General features: G+C 45.9%; 1 protein-coding gene across 1 annotated transcript in view; it reads right to left on the bottom strand.

Annotated features, from left to right (window-relative positions):
• The window catches only part of SFMBT2 (Scm like with four mbt domains 2), a 101,029-nt gene that overhangs the window by 19,053 nt on the left and 60,373 nt on the right, over positions 1 to 21,603 (bottom strand). Inside the window, exons 9-14 of the mRNA XM_086474916.1 lie at positions 18,652 to 18,734; positions 12,872 to 12,998; positions 6,519 to 6,632; positions 5,189 to 5,231; positions 4,542 to 4,612; positions 3,209 to 3,348 (exon numbers count right to left, since the gene is read on the bottom strand). Of these exons, the coding sequence (XP_086331042.1) occupies positions 3,209 to 3,348; positions 4,542 to 4,612; positions 5,189 to 5,231; positions 6,519 to 6,632; positions 12,872 to 12,998; positions 18,652 to 18,734 (578 nt within the window). The remainder of the gene's footprint in view (positions 1 to 3,208; positions 3,349 to 4,541; positions 4,613 to 5,188; positions 5,232 to 6,518; positions 6,633 to 12,871; positions 12,999 to 18,651; positions 18,735 to 21,603) is intronic.

Here is a 21,603-nt window from a genome sequence, read left to right as displayed (position 1 = left end):
GTCACTCACCTAAGGCTTTGCATGGATGCAACGACACACGCACAGAATTAAAATCAGTATTTTTCATTATACTACCAAACAAGTTGCAATTGCTCTCAAGATTTTGCTGGGAAATCTTGCTCAAGAGCTGCCATTCTGGCAGGCACCTTAGCAGTTTCCTCCCTGCAGAGCTCACCACCTCTGAATCCAACACTAGAACAAAGCAGTTGGGCAGAAAGCAGGGGGATTCGGTAACAACGCAGAACTCGGCCTGTTCTGTTGGAAAAGAGGTGCTGCACAAAAGCAAACCCATCTGTGCTGCTTCTCTCCTGACACCCCAGGTGAGAACAGCCCATGCTACTCAAATGGAAGGAGAACCTCCTAGTCCACACTACAAGGGTGTCTCCTAAGCTTGTTTAATTCAGAAGCAAGCAGTACTGATCCATAGCTATCTCACTATTAGCACGCAGGCAATTAGCACCAGTTTTAGAGTGGGATCCAGGATGATGCTTTACAGCATCAGTGACGGAGGTAAGGAAAGACAAGACCTTGGGGGAAAAGAGGGCCGAGGAGTATCATGAACTATAGTTGTGCTGCATTTTTTGATACAACCCTCGTGGTTGAGTGTGGAGGAAGGAAGAGCATGGGGAGCTACTCCCTCAGCATTCAGCCAGAAGCAAGGTCTCCCATCACCCCGTGCTAGTGGGGAGACGACATCTGCTCTCTTCTTGCTCTAGGTAATCCAGGTCAGGAATGGGGCAGGAGTTGGTTGGTCAGATGTTTTAAGTCTGGGGTTTCCATCAGTGCCAAACACAGCAGCATCTGTGTCACGCAGACCGCTGCCCACTGTGAACTGGCTGGTGGCCGGCACAGATTTTTGACTAGAGTTTCTCTGAAGGCTGTGAGTTACAGCTGGAGAGCAGGGTGATTTAAAAAGCTCTCACCAGACTGCTACTGACTCTGCTCTTCCTTCGTAGCTGTTGTTTTGAACTGTCTTTCCCACCCTCCCCTGTGTGCTCCCCAAGTAAAGTCCATGTATAATTTATCTGTTCCAGACAAGTTATGCTGATGCATAATTTACAACGGCCTGTAATTCTTCTATATAGTGAGAGTGAGATAATTATAATGCATTTGCATTCTTGGGGCCACATCATCAGCGGGTTTCAAGTGAGACAAAGGCACCAAACTCAGCACCGAGACTGGGTTCGGAGGGATGGCGACCCTCGTGAGCTCTTTGGCTGTGCAAAGCCTTGTGGTTGTGGTCTTGGGCTGGAGTAGGCATCTGCTGCACTGTTCTCATCAGCAGCTCTGCAGTCCTTTTGGGTGCTCTGGCAGCTGCCACACATCTTCATCTCGATGCAGGGATGTCTTCTTTGCCACTTCTTGCCTCCTCCACATGCTGGGTACTCCTATCCTCCCCCCTGCCCATGGTTCTCTGAGCTGCTGACACCTCTCTCATCTCAGCAGCAGCTGACAGGAACCAGGTGTATCTCCCCTACAGCACCACCCTAAATGCCTTCTCTTCCCCCTTTCCAGAATTTGGACCTGGTCCCCGTGGCCAGAATGAGCTTGGATTTATCTGTAAAATACCACTGACCAATGCTGGGCCATTGCTACTGTCCTGCTCCTTGGGAAGTCATTTGTGTCTCCAAAAGCAAGATGCTCATGTCTCATTGACACTGCTATTTTCTCCTTCAGCAAGTAATTCTGTAAGGAGGCAGAGCAAGAGAAAACAGACTTTCATAGGAAATTCAGGGTGTTTTCCACAGCTGGTAATTGGTCTCATTCTTGAGGAATTTGTAGAAGCTGGTGTTAGTCTATGCAGCAAAGCCCTAAGACACTAGGGGAGGACCTGGCAGAAGCTTATGTTTTCAAAATCCAAATTCCAGGAGGAAAGGAGGAAGAAACATTAGCATAAGTATTGCCTGTGAAAGCCTCTTGTTTCCCCCATGTTGCTTTTTCATCGCCTGTTTTTCACATAGCAGCAGATTGCTAAACTCCCCACCAGCAAGCCGCTATGGACTTGCTTTCAAATTTGGCAGCTGTCAATTTTTGCTCTGCAACCACTTTATCCTGCTTTCTGCTGAGGGCTATTTTTGACTTGCTCCTTTGAGACCCAAGTGTCCTACCTGCACAGGCTGCTGGATTACGGGACTCTCTTCACGGCCCAGCTTTCAACCATGCATGCTGTTGTGCAAAAAGCAGTGCATGTAGGTGATGAGGAACAGCACGGGGACACATGAGTCACTCTACAGTACAGTACAGAGTTGGTTTTGAAAGTGGTGGCTGATTTGGGAGGAATCTCATCTTTCAGGTGTTTCTGTTAAGGACTGGGATTCATCTCATTTCAGACAAATGCAAACATCCTGAGCTGGGCACTGAGAATCTTGAAAATACATCAGATAAATGGACATGTAAGAGTTCCCATGCTTTTCCACCAATGGTTCAGATCTGCCCCTGCATCCTCATAAAGTGGGGCTCATGTAGGTACAGACCTGAAAGCTGGAAGATCTGGATTTCTAGAAGACCCAAGTCATACTGAAACAGCATCCAAGGCACCAATGGCACCCTGTAATCTTTGTGGAAAATATTTATGCATTTTTTCAACAAAAGGCCAAGAGCAAGCGCTCAACATTCTGGATCCAGCCCAAAGCAAGCACTGATTGGGTCAACTGGGATGAAGCAAACAGATGGTGGTGCTCTGCCAGCCCTGCTGCGTGGGATTAACCCATCCACCATAAGCAAGCGCTGGCCACACCACAGCTTCCACTCAGTATATTGCACACATCCCTGCTCGGCTTTCTGTCCTGTTCACTTTGGATCTTAACGGTTTGGGTCCCATCAGACCATGGTCACATACACAAAGGTGTCACGCACACTGAACCTGCTGGCCCAACAGCATCATGGATGCCGAGAAACAGGTTGATGCAACAACCACAGAGGTCCCCTTTGGCATGGCTCTGGTCAGAACATTAATTCTCTTGCACACAATTAGATGAAACTTGCTCCCAACCAACAGAACTCTCCATGTTTCAAAAATGTCATCTCTCCCATCGAAACCCGCAATGCATATACGTACCCTCTCCTCCCAGTTTGCAGTTTTGACTTAGAGAAACCACTAGAGAGCTCCAGGACAATTTCAGGTGCATTCTTTTGAAATTCTGGCCCTGACAACCCACGATCCATGCTTTCCCCTGAAATCCCCCCCCAAAAGATAGCTGAGCCATACCTCTTTGAGGACCAGCACGCACTTGCCAGGCCCGACAGACTGAGGTAGCTCTGCTATTCTGCCTTTGTTCAAATATGGACCTGAGAAGCAGCGGTGGTTGATGTAGAGCTGGGGGCAGCAGTATCTCCCATTGATGGTGCCTGCAAGGAGAAAGTAGCATTGATGTGCGTGTAGCACTTTTGTAGAATATATCAAGGGCCCTTCTTCCTCCTAGATGTGGGAAGGATGGGAGAACAGTAAAAGAGGCACAAAAAGTCTTCCCTGAGATAGAAGGTAGAGAAGCCTTTGTTACTTGAATCCATTCAACACGGGAAAAGCAAGTGCTTTTAATAGCAGCTGATTTGGCTGCACACCCTACCACAAGGAGAATCAGGAAAGGATTTAATTCACAACATGACCCGAGGCTGTTTCATCATTCACATCGCAGACGGACGTGAGCGTCTCGGTTGCAACTTGCTGGAAAGGGAATGTATTAGCTGCCTCTCACAGATACGGAATCGGCTTAGGGAGAAGATTCAGGTGGAGAGCTCTACAAACCCCTTTTCAGCTACAGTCCAACCCAGTAAGCACCACGGTGCCATTCCCCTGACCCAACATGGGTCTACAGCTCAGTCTTCTTTGTCTGGGCTAACTACTCTGGGCTCCTTTATAGCCCGTGGAGAGAGGTGGGTATGTCTAGATGTGGTTCACGTGCCACCCAAGTGGTTATCCACTTTTTGCTTATCATACCCAAAAAGAGCTATTTTCTCCCCATTTGATTGTAACGGGCCCCCGGGATGTTGGCTTAGATGCCAGTGTGCGTCCTGCAGTCTGCTGAAATAGAGTGAGTTAAATCCTGCCCCTCCTGCTGAGTCTACACAATTAACTGGATGAATATGGCTCTCTCAGAGCCTCCTGCCATTGCTAAAGGGGAGAAACATTCGCCTTTAGCAGAAGTAGCAGCCATGCCACACAGTCTTGATGCTAACACAGGGACCCATTAAGTCCTGGTGTAAGTAATTTCATTTATGCCAATTAAAAAGTTGCATCCATCTCCACGAGGGCTTCATGAGCCTGGCCCTAAAACATTGTTAGCTGAAACGGGCAGTCTGCAGGGGGACTCCGATAAGCTCAGCAAGACACGATGTTCACATGCAGAGGACCAGACCCTCACAAGCTGTACCTCAGAGACTCTTCGCACTGTTGGTGGGTCCATACCACCTCACACCCCCCAAGGATGTGGTCCTGTCTCCCCTCCCGTATGACACACTTGCTCCCTTTTTGGGGTAACTCCTCCTCCATACAGGCAACGGGTCCTTGAAAGAAGGATCACGCTGGTGCCAAGCAGCCTTACCTGTTGTGTCTGGCTGAGGAACCGGGCAGAGGTCATGAGGTATTTTCTCAACAGGCACTGTGGATGGTAACCTGGTAAACAGCAATTCAGCGTATTTAACAGTGTCAGACAGGGCAAAGGGGCAGAAGCAGCCTTCAGGCTGGACCAAGAGATAAACCAGCACCTGCCTGACCAAGGAATGAAGATACCTCAAATGCAACCCTGCTTCTGCACAGTTTAGCATAACCCAGGGCTAGCATATTGCAGAACAAGGAGCCAGATTCACCCCTCCTCCAAAAATACACTCTGGTCTGTGAGATTTAGCCCTTCAGGCTGCAAACAGTCACACGTAAGTTCCTTAAATTCTAGTTTCTAGAAACTGCGAGGGCTAGATAGGGAAATGCCTTCTTGGTACGTACCCATCTTTCATAAGAATCCCTTACTGGCCATCAGACACTGGCTACACAGTCCCAACTAGTAAAATATTTCTATTGCAAAGACTTTCTTATATGTTCACAAGCACTTTAGATTTAAAACCACCCCCTTGCCAACTCTGCCGCAGTATCTGGGCAGTAGTTAGCAAAGTCACTCAGCTGCTGTGTTATTATCTTCCCTGGAAGACCTGATGCACCTCTCTAAAAATATCACCTTAAACAACAAAAACTTACTGCTTTTCTGGTTGCACAACTGCAATTCTTCTCTTCCTTCGTGCTGTAAAAATGAAGCAAGGAAGAAAAAAATAGTTTCGTACTCTTCTGTCCTATAAAGTATATCCATAACGCATAAAAAGCTGTATAAATGCACTGACTATAAAACGACTTCTAACACAATGAAATGGTACTTAATTACTATCGCCATCTTTTCTGGGTATTTTTTAAGCAAGTCACTACATCATTAAAACCTACTTTAAAGATGTAATAATACATTTAATCTTTCCTCTGGAATGCTAATATTGTGTTTTATGGGATCAGCATAAAAAAAAACCTAAAATAAAAACACAACTATTTTTCCATACAGAAACACATATGGATAAGATTACATTTTACAAGCGTGATTACCTCCAGTATAATTTATCCCTAGCTATAAATTGAGATAAGGCTGCATAATGTTGCCATAGCAGTATTCTCCCAAATTAGGCCCTGGCTGCCTGATTTTTAACTTAAGCATATTTAACTCTTCAAAAGGGTTGACACATTTTAAAATTTGCCTTTCAGATGTTAATTAATATAAACAACGAGGCTAATTTTTCATTTGGTAGCTTGAGATCGGAGTTGGATAGTTTCTGCGAGGAGCAAGAGACCAACACCAAGCCACTGAGCACTCATGAACGGCCTTCAAATGCAAACGGAAAGAAATTTGCCTTAATACTCACTGGAGGCAGGACAAAAACCCCTATGGGCTTAATTGTGCCAGGAGAGATTTAAATTAAAACACTAGAGAAATCCCTGAGCTGATAAGGGCAGTGAAATAACGGGACAGATGCCCTGGAAAGGGGCAGAAACTCCATCCCAGGAGGCCAGCAAACGTTTCTCGATTTAGGTGGAGGAGATCCTGTTTTGGAGAAAGAGCACCTGGATGGCCTCTTCGTGCCCATTCCACCCTATATTTTATGGGGTTTTTCCCAATTTGAGGTCCTGTGTCCCTAATTCACCCAGCTGCCCGAGTGAACTTGGCTCAGTGCAACAAAACCTGTTTCCACCCCGACAACCCCACAAGCCACACTGTGCAATCCCACACCACGTAACAGCCTTTCCCAGCGCAAACAATCCCACTTTTAGAGACCGATCACACAGATAAGTACAAATTCCATAATACCAGTGACGTGGAGTCTCGTCACTAATTAGATTCATTACTATTTATTACAGTACACTTACAGCCTGGTTACCAGTCGGCTAGTTAGGGTGGTAGTTTCGAAAATTGGATTATAGACATGAGAGAAACTCCCTGATAAATCCGTTGATGCAATATCTATGCTGCTTGAGGTTTCCAGGTACTTACAAACAGCTTTGTGTGGTGGAGTTAGGTTATAAGCATTCGCTTCACACCAGCCAACAGGGAAAATATCCATAGACTCTACATCAACTATGTACTCTGGCGAGGGCATCTGTAAACCTATAAACACAAATTTATAATGTAATTTAGACACAGGAATACCAAGCTCAGAGCCATTCGAGCATTCATCATGAACCAAGGGAAGCAAATGATGGAACATGTAAAAATAAATCTGCTTCCCTGCATCAAAATCAGGCACCTTCAATTCTGCACAGACAGCAACGATAAGGCTGTTGCATTTACAGTGCAATGTGATTCCAGAGAAAATCCCCATTAAGAGCACTCTAAGGGTGTGCAGTGAAGCAGTCAAAAGCCAGTGAGGTTAAACATGCATGACTTTCCTCAACAAGACGGCCTGATTGCCCTCTTGGGTTTTTTTGTAGTTGTACAAGCAAGTTAGCAGAACTTGTTGGGTGCTTGCTTTTAACAGTAAGTGTATACGGGCTTTAACAGGATGGTAGTTAATGTGATAGGCCTTTATGCCCCAATGTCCCCCTGAAGCTTTTCTGTCTAGTTCTGCCCTTGAGTCACTGTTTTTAAGGGTGGGAGAGGGCCACTCTTCGGTCTAGAAGTGCCATGAATTCTCCTAGGGCTCCTCACTGCACATGGAACATGAGCTGATCACCCAACAAAGGAGAGGCAGTAAAAAAACTCCAAGTGGGACAGATGCGCTAAGATCTCTGGCATAATACTGACCCCAAAACCCCACTGAAAAGCTCTGCTTAAAGCAAATCTCTTCCAGTTTGGTTATTATATCTCCTTTAAAAGACACTCTCCTGTCTTGGTTTATGTGGGTCGTATTCAAAGCCCGTGGCAGCAAATGGAAATATTCCCACTGGCTTTGAGTTCTTTTGAAAACAACTCTGGGTCCCGAGTCAAGACACCATTTAATTACTGTAATTCAAGTCTATCTGCACTGGCACAGCTCGGCCAGCAACTTCACCCCCCTCTGCCATTTCCACCCTACGACCTATAGCTCCACCACCAGCATGACATGATCTCCTAATAAAAGAGACCAAAGGATCAGCAGCTTCCCTGCAGCATCCTCGCCTTTGCATGTGTTACAGCATCTTTGCCTCCTGCTTAATGCAGCAGTGTTTGACTGTGCACAGCTAGATGACTACGGGGAACTTCCCACTAATGAATGTTCATCAAGGGCTTGCAGTTAATTGAAACAGTAATTGAACTTTGTGATGGGAATGGCATTGAGGCTGAGATGCAGCATTTGGAGCAATCTTAGCTCTACTAATAAACTTGCTACACTTTGAGACTGTGTGGCTGTGCGAAAACCCAAAGGAAGCAGGAAAACAGGTGCTGGTGCTCACACTGCTGGAGGAAATAATCATGTCTGGGTAGATTCATGGATGTCTTCATGGTACTTCTCTGAGTCCTGCATGGTGTTCACGCATTATACACTGCAGATACAGTCTCTGTTTCACCAGGACACAGGGAAGGGAATAGGATGGCATGAACGCACATGGTAACAGGACACAACCTGCTCACAGGAGCAGCTGAGCCTCAATGCAAGGTCTCAGCAGCTGGCATTCCCTACAAAACCATTTCCCTCCACGACAAAACATCAAGAGGCCACTGCTCCGTTTGAACTCTCCAGTGGGCAAAACATTTTCATCTAACACCACAAACCCAGCCAAGGAACTGAGGTGAGAACTGTTGAAGTCAGTGGCAAGACACGCACAAAGTGAGCAAGCCACGGAGCAAACCTTAAACAGAGCAAGAGATCAACACAGTTCCCACTGAAATTTCACCAGATCTTGGATAATCCATTATTTTCGTTACTGTAACTGTTCTACAGTGTTATTCTGACCACATAAGCATCAAATGTACCTTCCTGCTTGCAAGCAACAACAGATGTGACATAAACATTTTGGTTTTGACGTTCACAGCTGCAGCCACCCTTGACGAGCAAGGAAGCACCATAATGTCTGTTCTCCTGCAACATCGCTATTCCTCTTGTAAGACATAATCACAGTTACTCTGCCCTCCCAGGCACTACTTCTTCCCTCTAGCATTGATAACCCTGCCTCCCACTTCTGACATCTCACTGCTTCGTTTGGCCTCACTCACACAACTGGAAAACAGCTTGTTTGAGGCGCATTAGTTTCATCGGCTGCACTTTACGCTGCCGTCTCCTCAGACTAAGAAACGTCCGTGAGACTTGAGAGGTTAAATGAAAAAGGAGATAACAGGGAGACTGGAAACAGGGTGAGGAAAACTTCCATCTCCTGCTATGAATCTTATAGGATGGGCAGAATAGAGCAGCAACTCTAGAAAACTCTCAAAGGGAAAATTATGGAAAATCTCCCTGGAGAAGTGATTAACAAAAGGGTTTTCCTCAAATTCCTAGGCTGTGCAGAGAGTGTACATTATTACTTGTATAAATTCACACCAGAAAGCTTCAGCTTTAAAATCTAAAATGAACCAGTAAAAATTAACAATGCAGATGATGAGTAATAAAGTAGCAGAAAGTGATGGGATGTGCACAGCATCGGATCAGCCCTATGCTTCTTTTCCACCACGGGCGAACTATATTGCTGCTCATTAAATGCTCGCCCTGAAGTTTACAGAGTTTTGCTACTGTACAAAGCGTGATTTATTAAGCAATGTTCCCTCATGTCTAACTCGACACTGCTTAACTACTGCATCCTGGTTTATGGCTGCAGTTTGGGCTGTCAAACAGTGAAACTGGGAGGGCAACAATGAAAGCGTCAGACGTGCCCATGATTAATGGTGGGACCCGAGATCTTCAGCGATGGGCTCCCATGGTAGTTGGGGAGTCTTGCTGCTACCAGAACATAAATAATCAGTTAGAAACAACAGTGTACTAATGGAGTCAAAAAAACCATGCCACAGTTCAAGCCACATTTATTTTACAACTCTGCAAGCAGTGTTTTGGTGGCGTTTTTTTTTAATGCCTAGTTTTAGCCTAACACTATGCATACTGTAGTCATGTATTCCAAGAGCAGCAAAGATTTCTTTTTATTTTTGCAGTCTTTTGCATCTTTTCCTTTTACTACAGCTCATTTTATCCCTGGTATTGAGATATAAAACAAGCATAAAGCACCTATATATCAGAACTCAAAAGACAAGGAGATGCACACAGGTTTTTTTTTTTTTTTTTACAACAAGTTGTAAAAAGCATCCTTTAAGAAATTAAAAGAGCAAAAGGCAGGGAGAAAGAGATGAGGGAGGGGAGCAAGGTGGGAGTGTGTGGCACTTTCCTTGCCTTTATCCAGGGTCTTGGAGGACTAGTTGAATTTAAAGCTTCAAGAAATAGCACTCCCTATTCGCTATAATGGGCAAGAGTTTAGTGAACGCTGTGTCCCTCTGTAAGTATTACAGCTTAGGAGAAAAAAAAACAAACCCGAAGGATTCAAAAGCCCATAAAATCTGCATATAAAAGTGAGGGCACACGGCCATTTAAGAAGGTGAGTTGCCAAAATGGGCCCACTTCCTTGACCAGATGGGTGTGAATTTGACAACAGCCTTAGTGAGAACTGAATTTCAAATAAGCTTTGACTCAAACTCTTTAATAAAAACACTTGCCCCATGTCCAGACCAGCCTGCAGATGAGCTTTAGCTATCTTGAGTCAGAAGGCAATCAGTTGTCTCACAGGACAAAACCAAAATCTGCCACTGCACACAGCTCTACACAGAGCAAAGATGCAAAGTCGTACCTGCTCTGGACACTGGAGATGATCGCAGAGGAGAGAAAGTGCCTGGGGTGACAGCTATACATCAGGGATGGAGAAGGATGACAACCAGCTCTCCTACATTCCCCACCTCTGCTTCATTTGGGCACACTCCTGCAGCTCTGCTCTCCCCAAATATTAGCCAGCCCGAACCACGAGGCTTAGCACCAAAGACAAGAGAAGCACGAATGATTTGGTTTGACAAACTTTAGGTCAAGAGGAATCTTGACGTTGAGTTATAAATCTCTGAGAAATGGGATTCATCACAGAAGCATCACGAAAGCCTTGTCTACCATATAATGCTACTTTTGTAGAGCTCAACACCACAGAACATCTCCCTTTCTTGTATTTCAGAGCAAGCTGCTAGCACAGATGAGGTACTTCGGGTTACTTGACAATGTTTTTACTATCTTTGATTAGAGACCTTTCCTCTTGTACAAATTGCACTGCACATTGTCAGATGCCGAAATACTTCTTGGGTTATTGCAATCAACGCAGCACAATGCTGAAGGTGATGTGCCAGGTGATGATGAAGCAATACAGTTGGTATCAATCTTCCACTGTCTTCCATCCCCAAAACACTGAGCGCTGAGCATGCTGCAGAGAATGGAAGGTGACTTTTTCTGCAGATCAGGCTTGAAACTTCAACTCACGTGGGATCTCTGCAAAAACCCCTTGTTGCAACCCCTGCTCCTCTGTCCTTTCTGGAAATCACATACCTGAGCATGGTTTGTTCTCCCACTACCCTCTCCTACCTGTTTCACCCTGGAAAGGCCAAAATAAACTTGCATTATTCTCTGAGAATGAGGGTTCACACTGCTTTTGCAGAATTAATCTTGATAGCAGCCCATATTTAATAGACTTCAGGGGAATTACTCATGAGCCACCATACTGACCCCACACAGCAACAGAGAAGACACGGGTGACTCCTTTCCTCCTTACAACCTTCTGCTACAGAGTTCCCACAGAGCAAACTGGTGTAACTGAATTTAGCAAAGGAAAGACTTGCTCTGTTTCCTTTTTTGTTCTGCTCTCTGCAGGACAACCGTGCGGAGTTGAGCCCGGCAGAAGCTTTGTTTCTCCCCATCCCTTCTTCCTGGTAGGCGACTGGGATACCAGTGACGTGCACTGCCACGGAAGCTGCAGAGTATGACTGCCCCTTGCTTTCCTCCCAGCTCCCTGAGACAACATGCCATTGTATTTCCTGGGATTGTACACAGAAAGTATTTAGCAGATGCTGCTCTTTCATCGGCCCAGTTTCTCAGGTATGCCTTGAAAGCGTAAGAGGAGCTGCACAGCATCTACCTATCAGCATGTGACTGCAGGCAAAGGGGTGGAGGTATTTTAACATGTCTCCCCGACCCATCACGGTAGCTCAACCAAATGCATTTTATTTTGCAAATGCGAGGGTTCCAGCAAGATTTTTTTCCCCGTGTCAGGGCTGGCAGCACAAGGGACAGCACATCTGCCTTATGCATTCATCAAGAGGCGGAAGCACTGACCTTACAGAAGTGCCCTTGGTATTTTCACGGTTCTCCAGAAGAAAGCAAAGCAGCACGTTACATTTGCAGTTGATGCTGACCCAATTACTATTGATTTCAGAGGCAAACTGAAGCTTTTATAATCACTACAGATGAAGCCAGTAGCTTCAAAACCAGTGTGTTACCTTCATGGGTAAAGATCAAACTATGTTGTGGCGACGCATGCTACGACAACTTTATGGTTTATCACAGTGCCCATGAAAAAAATAGAATGAGCATGGCTTTCTGCTCCCAGTGACTTTACAAATAACACTGTTTTTAAAGCAATAAGAAGAAGAATCCCTGTGTTGTTCTAAATTACACTTGCTTAAGAAGTCCTGTCCCAGATGAATTGAGAAAGAATGTCCCAAGAGCAAAGCCACATTAAAAATGAGCTCATCTGTACTTCATTTCAAGAAAGGTAGAAATAGAAGTTTTGGTACAGTATGATGCTCTATTACTTCTTCAGCACTCTCCTGATACTGCTTGTACAGTGGCGGTGTTCTCTGTGGGATAATGGCTTTCTAAAATCCATACTATAGAGTTAACACCTGCAAGAGCGCTCTCAGATCAACAAAGGAAATTATACAATCACAGAGAGCAGGGATGTGAGCATGCCATGGCCATAGTGAGGAGCAGCGTATGTTGCAGAATTTTAAGGACTAGGTGAAAAAAAAAAAAGAGTGAAAGGAAGAGGAAGGAAGGAAGGGAGGGAGGGAGGGGGACAGGAGATCCCATGAGAGCCTGTTGGAAACCACAGTGGAAGTCTCAGCTGCAAAAGTGAGGCAAACATCCATTCCCAGAATGACAGTCTATCATGATGGCAGTGAGGAGGTTTCTATCATCAGTGGAGATCATGCTGGTGAGAGTCCACACGGATGGGAGGGTGGAAGGTCTTGTGGCTCCCTCGTGGAGTGAGCAGGGGAAGATAATTCTCAACGACATTATTATTGGTCAATGTGTAGAAAAAGGAAAGGCTGGAGAAAGCAGTATTGTGTAGACAATGAAGGACAAAATTAAGAGCTTTTGAATGAACCACACAAACACAATAAACTTTGACAGAACATACCTTCAAGGTGAAGCCACATTAACCGTCCTTTAACTGAGGTGATAGAAGCGACACATATCTCTGCAGGGTTCCTGGGGTTCACCGCCTCCAGCTTCATGTTCTTAGTAAAGCCACGGCTGAAGGACGTCTGAAAGAGTCAAGGACCAACACTGAAGCATGGCACTGCAGCACTGTATGACATTAATTAGGCTTTCACTGGGAAGCATAAAATTATCATGGTTTGCTTTTCACTGGGCGTGCAGGCCATGCTGAAGAACACGAAGGCATCCAGATTCAAAAAGGAGCTGCCCTGGACACCATATGAAAAACCAAAGATGGGAACACATCACGAAGCAATGTATTTCATGGTCTGCTCCAATCCCTAACTCTCAGACACTGGGAGGAGGTTACTTCACACCAGCTCCAAGTATATTTGAATGCTTAGTAGTGATGCATTTGCTGGCCATCGTTGGTGAAGAGACACTACACAGAGGGTTCCCAGACTTGCTGCACTTGAGCATTTCTCATCCATCTGGCCTGAGACCACAGAAACTTCTTCACACATTTAGTTGTCCAGGCTCACTGAGGCTGGAGAAATCTGAGTAACCTATTCGAGTATGTTTTTCTTCATGGGGTATTTTAAGCTCAATGTATAAGAGCCTTCTCTGTAGACTCCAGGTTCATAAATTCATCAGTTGCAGGTGGGTGTAGAAGGAGACAGTTGTGTTTACTGCCACAGCATAACCTCCGTACACTTAAATACAGCACCAAAGAAATAGGTCTTTCACAGGTTATCTGAGGCCCCCACCGCCCTTCCACTCTTCTCCAGTGAAGACAAAGCCAGGCCAGATACTACAGCAATGATCCCCAAATCAGTGGTCATCACCCCGAATAAGAAACACAGGACCAAAACGTTGGGTCATGAGCTTGTAAGAATGCAGCATCCCCCATTGTACCAAGAGTTTGGGAGCCTAAGAAAAGCTGCAGTTCCTATCATTCTGGTACCACTGCTATAAGCTAACATATGCCTTGGCAAACTGCTTCAGTCTGAGGGTGGCCTGGCCATGTAATAGCAGCAGGCTGCTGAGTCCCTCCTGCTCCTGACGGAGCCAGGATGGCTGAACTCTATCATAACAAACCCATGTGCCTGTTTGTAGCCATTGCAAGTGATCCCAAGTGCAGAAGGACCCCAAGACCCCACAACTCTCTCCAAAACCTTCCCCCCAAGCTCAGCCTCAAGTTACTTTTCACCTACTTTCATCCTTCCCTCTGTCCCTTCCAGTGTTCTCTCTCCCTTCATTTGAGGTCAATCCCTTCCTAAGATCCCCACCACCACTATCCCTGAAAACACACTAATGCGATATTTGTGACTACGTCACGGCTCCCTTTCCTTGCATCTTCCTCCCCTCTCTCCCAGCCATTTTGCAACACATCAGCTCGGAGTGTTTGCATCTCTCTGTTTGCACACGACAGCATAAAAAGGTTCCCTCTCTTGGCTGAGATTTTGGCTAATAATAATTAGGATGGGTAATAACTGTCACTGACTCAAAATCACACCAATCTCTCATCCAGTAACTGAAAGTCAGACTCAAATTCAACCCTTCTGATATTTGTACAGCACCTAGCACCACGGCCACTTTACCTTGAACAATCACTGGGAGCTCTTTGTGAGACTATAAACTTCTGGATTTGGGTTTTCTGTTCATCAAGGGGCCTACCAAGAAAGTGCCGCTAGTCTCAAACATTGCTTGGACTGTCACAAGTCTTGCTCAGCACACAGATCAGCCTCACCCTGTAAAGGCTGTCAACGTCCAGGACTGCAGAAAAGCAGGGTGAGTTTGTTTAAATGCCTTTTATGTTGCCTAACAAGGAAACGTCATTTATCATGACACCGGAAAGAAATTTCATTGCAATTCGGTGCTGGAGGCTAATTTATACAGAATCAATGGCAAAGCAGTTAGTTGGGAGTTTATTTTACTAAGCATTTGGTCATGTCAATCCATTTCATAACTGCTTCTCCTTGTTAAATATCCCCCCCAGGGAAACAGCTACAGCATATCCACTTCCAGCACCACGCCTTGCTGCTCTAGGTAGAAGATGTGCTTGCAGTACAGCTTCTATCAAAGAGCCGCTCACAGCCAGGAAACAAATGGACCGACCTGCCAGGGAGGCTGCACAAGCGACAACAGCGAGATTACATCTCTCTGCAGAGAACTGTGTTATCAAGAGTGAAAGAATAACAGACACATGTTCATCTGATGAATGTTTCCTTAAAAAAAAAAAAAATAAAGTGCTTAGACCTGATTTAATCTTCGGAGGATATTCTGCAGAGACTATTCTCAAGGCTGACAGGGCTGAGAGCATAGATCCATTACTCGACAAAGAGAGATACGAAGAACAGGGAGGGGTACTTGCAGAAGAGAATAAATGCAACAACTGTCCCGCTCTATCAGTGCGATAACAGCATTGTCCAGCTTCCCTCAGCACTTTTAGAAATCTTTGCTTAAAGTCCCTCAAGGCACAGGGTTTTGCACAGAATGGCACAATAAAGGGGGTAAAGAAGTCCTAATTATGATTTGATTCCCAGGTCAAACGTTGTTGACCATAGAATGGTTTGGGTTGGAAGGGACCTTAAAGACCATCTAGTTCCAACCCCCCTGCCATGGGCAGGGATATCTTCCAGGAGACCAGGTTGCTCCCAGCCCCATCCAACCTGGCCTTGAACACTGCCCAGGGAGGGGGCAGTCACAACCTCTCTGGGCAACTTGTTCCAGTGTCTCATCACCCTCACGGTGAAGAACTTACTCCTAACATCTAACCTAAATCTGCCCTCTCAGTTTGAAACCATTACCCCCTGTCCTGTCACTGCCCTCCCTGACAGAGTCCCTCCCCACCTTTCCTGTAGCCCCCTTTCAGCGCTGGAAGGCTGCCAGAAGGTCTCCCAGAGGCTTCTCTCCTCCAGGCTGAACAACCCCAACTATCTCAGCCTGTCCTCATAGGGGAGGTGCTCCAGCCCTTCTTATACTGGGGGCCCCAGAGCTGGACGCAGCACTGCAGGTGGGGTCTCACCAGAGCAGAGTAGAAGGGCAGAATCCCCTCCCTCGACCTGCTGGCCACACCGGTCCTGATGCAGCCCAGGATGCCATTGGCTTTCTGGGCTGTGAGCGCATGTTGCTGGCTCATACTCAGCTTTTCACCCACCAACACCCCCAAGTCCTTCTCCCCAGGGCTGCTCTTGATCCACTCCTCGCCCACCCTGTCTCTGTGCTTGAGATTGCCCCGACCCAGGTGCAGGACCTTGCATTTGGCCTTGCTGAACTTCATGAGGTTTGCACGGGCTCACCTCTCCAGCCTGTCCAGGTCCCTCTGGATGGCCTCCCTTCCCTCCAGTGTGTCGACCGCACCACACAGCTCAGTGTCATTGGCAAACTTGCTGAGGGTGCACTCGATGCCACCGTCCATGTCACTGACAAAGATGTTAAACAGCACCCGTCCCAATACCAACCCTTGAGGAACGCCACTCATCACGGGTCTCCACGCAGACATCGAGCCATTGACCATGACTCTCTGAGTGCTCCAGCCAGTTCCTTACCCACCGAGTGGTCCATCTGTCAAATCCGTATCTCTCCAATTTAGAGACAAGGAAGTCATGCAGGACAGTGTCGAAGGCTTTGCACAAGTCCAGGCAGATGATGTCAGTTGCTCTTCTCTTAACCATCAATGCTGTAACCCAGCCATAGAAGGCCACCAAGTTTGTCAGGTATGACTTGCCCTTAGTGAAGCCGTGTTGGCTGTCACCAGTCACCCCCTTATTTTCCACGTGTCTTAGCATAGTTTCCAGGAGGATCTGCTCCATGACCTTGCCAGGCACAGAGGTGAGACTGATTGGCCTGTAGTTACTCAGGTCTTCTTTTTTTCCCTTTTTAAAAATGGGGTTATGTTTCCCCTTTTCCACTCAGTGAGAACTTCACCCGACTACTACAACTTCTCAATACAGTGGATAGTGGCTTAGCCACTTCATCTGCCAGTTCACTCAGGATCCGTGAATGCATCTGATCAGGTCCCATGGACTCGTGCACCTTCAGGTTTCTTAGATGGTCTCAAACCTGATCTTCTCCTACAGTGAGTGGTTCTTCATTCTCCCAGTCCCTGCCTTTGCCTTCTGCAACTTGGGAAGTGTGGCTGGAGCACTAGCCGGTGAACACTGAGGCAAAAAAAGTCATTGAATACTCCAGCCTTCCCCATATCCCGAGCAACCAGGTTTCCTGTTTCCTTCTGGAGAGGAACCACATTTTCCCTAGTCTTCCTTTTATCACTAAAGTACCTATAGAAGATTTTCTTGTCCAGATTTAATTCTATCGAGGCTTTGGCTTTCCTAACCTGATCCCTGGCTGCTCAGACAACTTCTCTGTATTCTTTCCAGGCTACCTGTCCTTGCTTCCACCCTCTGTAGGCTTCCTTTCTGCGTTTGAGTTTTTCCAGGAGCTCCTTGTTCATCCATGCAGGACTCCCAGCATTTTTGCCTGACTTCCTCTTTGTCAGGATGCATCACTCCTGAGCTTGGAGGAGGTGACCCCCGAATATTAACCAAGGTTTCTCAAAGTGAGTCCCATGGTCTAAGTAGCCAAATTCCTCGGTGTGGCACCAGTCCTGTCACCATTTGTTAATTCACCAGACCCAACTGGCCCTTTCAAAGACCTTCCCTTTGACCAGGAGGACGGATGAAAAAACCACCTGCGCTCCCTTACTGCTGCTCCCAGGTCTTCTGAATTCATCAACAAAAAGTGTTCAAATTCATCAATTCACCATCAAAGGTCTGTTCCAAGCTAGGCTGCCCTTGGGCCACAACAGATGAGGAAGGCCATGCACAGCTGGTGTCTTGTGATACTGTCTCCACTCTGCATTTCATAAAGCAGTGTCCCTGTCCCCCAGTCTCGTGACTTCTGAGTACAGTGAAAGGCTATGTAATTCCCAGAGGAACCTGCTTGTCCACCGTTCACAACACCATTTCACTTTTCAAACCCTTCTGTGCTCATTTTAGGTACCACCCCATTTCAGTTATTGCTAGGATCCCAACTTCCATCACTTGATAGGAGCATGAAGAAGAGCACCAGGTTATTGGAAAAGGCAGAAGGCTACATCTGCCTTTCACCAAGTGATGAATACCTGTCGAATCAAGCCACGCTGGACCGTCATTGCCAGAAACAGCCTGCAAAACTACTCCAAAGCTCTGAATCTTGATGGCCTCCAGTGTAACAACATGCTGCTCACTCTCACGTCACCGTTCCTGTATCAAGGAAGCACATGAACTGTCCCAAAGACCAGAGCATGCATGCAGGTCCATCACTCTTTTCACACTCTCGAGTTGAACAGTTTCAACCTTAGCTTTTAAAACACATTTGGTTTGGTTGAATGTATCCCCCTGGGAACCACAGAAAACACCAAAATGTGAAAAGAGCTAGATGATACAATGCAATTTTTTTACCTAGGGGTTTTTTTTAATAGCACTTGAGTGACTTGTAATGGTCAGATGAGATCCTTCCTGTGCTAGGTGCTGTACAAAATCAAAGAGGAGATGCAGTGCAAGAAATCTAAATGAATCAGATAAAGACAAGAGTAAGATAACATTTTTTTTCTCTTTTAGGGATGGGGACCTGAAAACACTTCTCCAGCTTCCTTCCTAAGACAGACTCATGGTGGTCTGGGGGAACCTCCCAACGCCTTGCTGCAGCTTTCCTGTGCAAGCTATTTTGTTTCACACGGATCCGCAGGAGTGACGCAAAGGCAAAAAGAGATCTTACGTTTCTAAAGCACAGGTGAGGCGCTGCCTCCGCTCCACACTGCTTCTGGTAGTCTGCCCAGTCAAAGTCCTGGCCAGAGTAACCTGCAGGATGACAAACAGAAAGTGCCATCAGCCACCACTTCACACCAGAGAGAGAGCACAAAATGGGCCCCAAGCAGGTGACCATTTGTGTTTCAGCATTCCATCCTGCACAGGAGCAGCAAGCCAAATCTCTGGATGCCTGTTTATACACCACAAGAGCCAATGCTTCTCCCACCCCCACTCACACACCTCCTGCATTTCACTTTGAAATGGTCCTCATTAAAGGTAATAAAACATGCTTATTTTCCTTATTTTCCATTTCCCGTGAGTATCTCCCAGGCTTTAATAAATCCATAAATACCAAGAAATGCTACTGTCCCCAGTTTCCAGAGCTCATCATGGACCTCTTTCTCCTTCCTTTAGCTATCTAAAATACAGGGTTACGGAGCTGGACATCAAGGGTCCCTCAGCAGTGGACAGGGACAGGACCAGCACAATCAGAAGCTGATCCATCCTCTCTTTCAAAGCATGAGATAAATTCTCCTCTCTCCATTGATATGGATGTACCCTTCATGACTGACTTTCCAGCAGCTCAGCATACATGAGCTGAATCCCATCATAGTAAGCATGTTATCCAAGGTTGTACAGAAATCTGGAGCAGAGCAGGAAAATACACACAGATTTCCCAGCTCTCAGACTAAAGTCTCGGCAACTAGATGATCCCTTCAGCCTCTGCTTCTGGGAAAAAAAAAAGGGAAGCAACACTGATTTATAGGAGTATCTCTTGGACAGTCCCATCACAGAGAGACAAAACAGACCTCTGTTCATCCATTCTTCTTACCTGGCTATTTAGGCAACAAACTCTTGGGACAGAGAGGTGGGAGTTATCTGCTTTATGGATTGGTTTTTTTTTTGTCTGCCTCTCAGTCTGTATTTTTACAGTGCTTGAAACCAAAGAGTGCTAATCCTGTCCAAGGCCCTGTGACGATACTGTCAATACTCTACTAAAGTTATCGCATAACTACTCTCACTGGAAAGTTTCAGGAGTCACCTAAAGGCCAAATTCTCCCCTCAATCTCCCTGCCTGGCATCTCAGCCTGGCCTCATTTCACAGAACATCCCTTAATACCTTTTTCACTGATAGTCAAAAAGGGACCCTCAAGATCAGATGGAATGAATCATTTATGACAATGAAAACTGTGACATTTTTTGTAGGCAAGAAAGGACTGGAATATTGAGTGGAGTCACCTATCAGTCACCCAGATCCAAAAAAGGAGGTAAAAATTTTGAAAATAAAGTCTCAAGCATCCTGCTAAGATGCAAATATCTGGGATAAGATGAACTACTAATCCTAATGATTGCAGACATGACAAATAAATTAATGAGATAAAGCCTTGAGCTAAGATGCCTGTCTCTGTGGGGCATGAAAGTGCATAGTAATTGGAAAGCTAGCAATAAACATGCACAGGGAAGTAAAAAAAGGGCAATTACTTATAGAGAATGCTCACTTTTAATAAAAAAAAAAAAAATCCTTGCTCTGTTTTTTAACAACCAATTTCTGCAACGGCATTTTCTTCCCGCTTCTTCTCCGCTTCCTTTTCCCTCTCCAGTTATTTGTTTGCCAGATTCTCTTCAGCTTCATAAAATGAAACGGAAAACAGGAGGAGAAGTGCACATCGCTTCGCATCAGAAGGGGATTCATCTGATCACATACAGATGTTTGCAGAGGAGACGCCTACAGCTGTGCCTGTCACCCCGGGTTCCCTAAAGAGTCAAAGGAGAAACAGGCAGATCTAGAAGTGATCTGTCTGTCCTGCACATGGCACAGAACTGCCCTGTGAAAGTCCCTCTCACACTCCACTGACTTCAGAAGCATCTTGGGTGACAGGCTCAGGTGGGGACAGCCACAGCGTAGTTGCCTACATTAAATCACCAGAGATCCACGCCAGCTGCCAGAGCACACTGCCTTCAGGGACCTAAAAACCTGCCCACACTCTGCACATTCTCTCATCTCTGATCTAAACCCCTCACGGACAGGTTTTGAACCTTAATTGCAAGCTACGCAAAAGCTTAGCAGAGCGGATGGAAAAGGCACATTGACAAGGTTCCAGTGAGGTACAAAAACCTGGCTGTGTTGCCACCACACAACCACCTGTTGGCTTGGCTCTGCACCACTGAAATCACTGGAAGATGGTTTTGCTGTAGACTTCAGCAGGAACAAAACCTGGGAGGGCAGTTAAGAGAGTTTGCCATAACTCACTTCAGCAGCCCAACAAGGATGACTCCAAGACAAGCACACTCAGGAACTGGCTTCAAACAACGCTGGACCTGTATATGGCCTTTTCATGGAGCATCATGATATAAGCTACCTCCCTTAGCACATGGTGAGGTACCATGTACCCAGTACCTCCATCAGCACATGGCATTCACATACTGTTATCCTTTAAGGCTCAGCCCAAGTAATAACGTTCAAAACTTTGCCTACATGATTCGACTGTTGCTCCTCAAACATGTAAAACCTCATTGTGTTTGCTACCTCAACTCTCAGCATGGAAGAGCCCAGCAGTCTAATCAGAAGCAAATATAACAATACAAATGTACTGGAGGTTTTAGAAGTGGCATTTCCTCAGTAAGGCTTACAACTAGGAGCACTACTGAAGTGTTTTTCTCCCCTCTTAATAGCTCATAAAAAGGAACAATGGTTGTTACTCCAAAGGGAAGTGGCCTATAAATCCAGCTCTAATAAATATAAACAGTGCTTGTTCAATGTTTATACAGCAGCAGTGAATGGGTATTCATTTTTGGCACTGTACAGGAAAACACTGCTCTCTATTTCTAGCAACAAATGTTTGCACCTCCTGTTCATGACTCATCTACTGTATGTTTGGCTTCAACAAAGGCCTGATAGGCAAAAAGGCAAAAGAATGGC

Source organism: Leptosomus discolor, chromosome 1 (assembly GCF_034619465.1).
Source record: "Leptosomus discolor isolate bLepDis1 chromosome 1, bLepDis1.hap2, whole genome shotgun sequence".
NCBI lineage: Eukaryota > Metazoa > Chordata > Aves > Leptosomiformes > Leptosomidae > Leptosomus > Leptosomus discolor.
The sequence above is the reverse complement of the archived record's forward strand: the minus strand, read 5'-3'. Positions and strand labels throughout refer to the sequence as shown.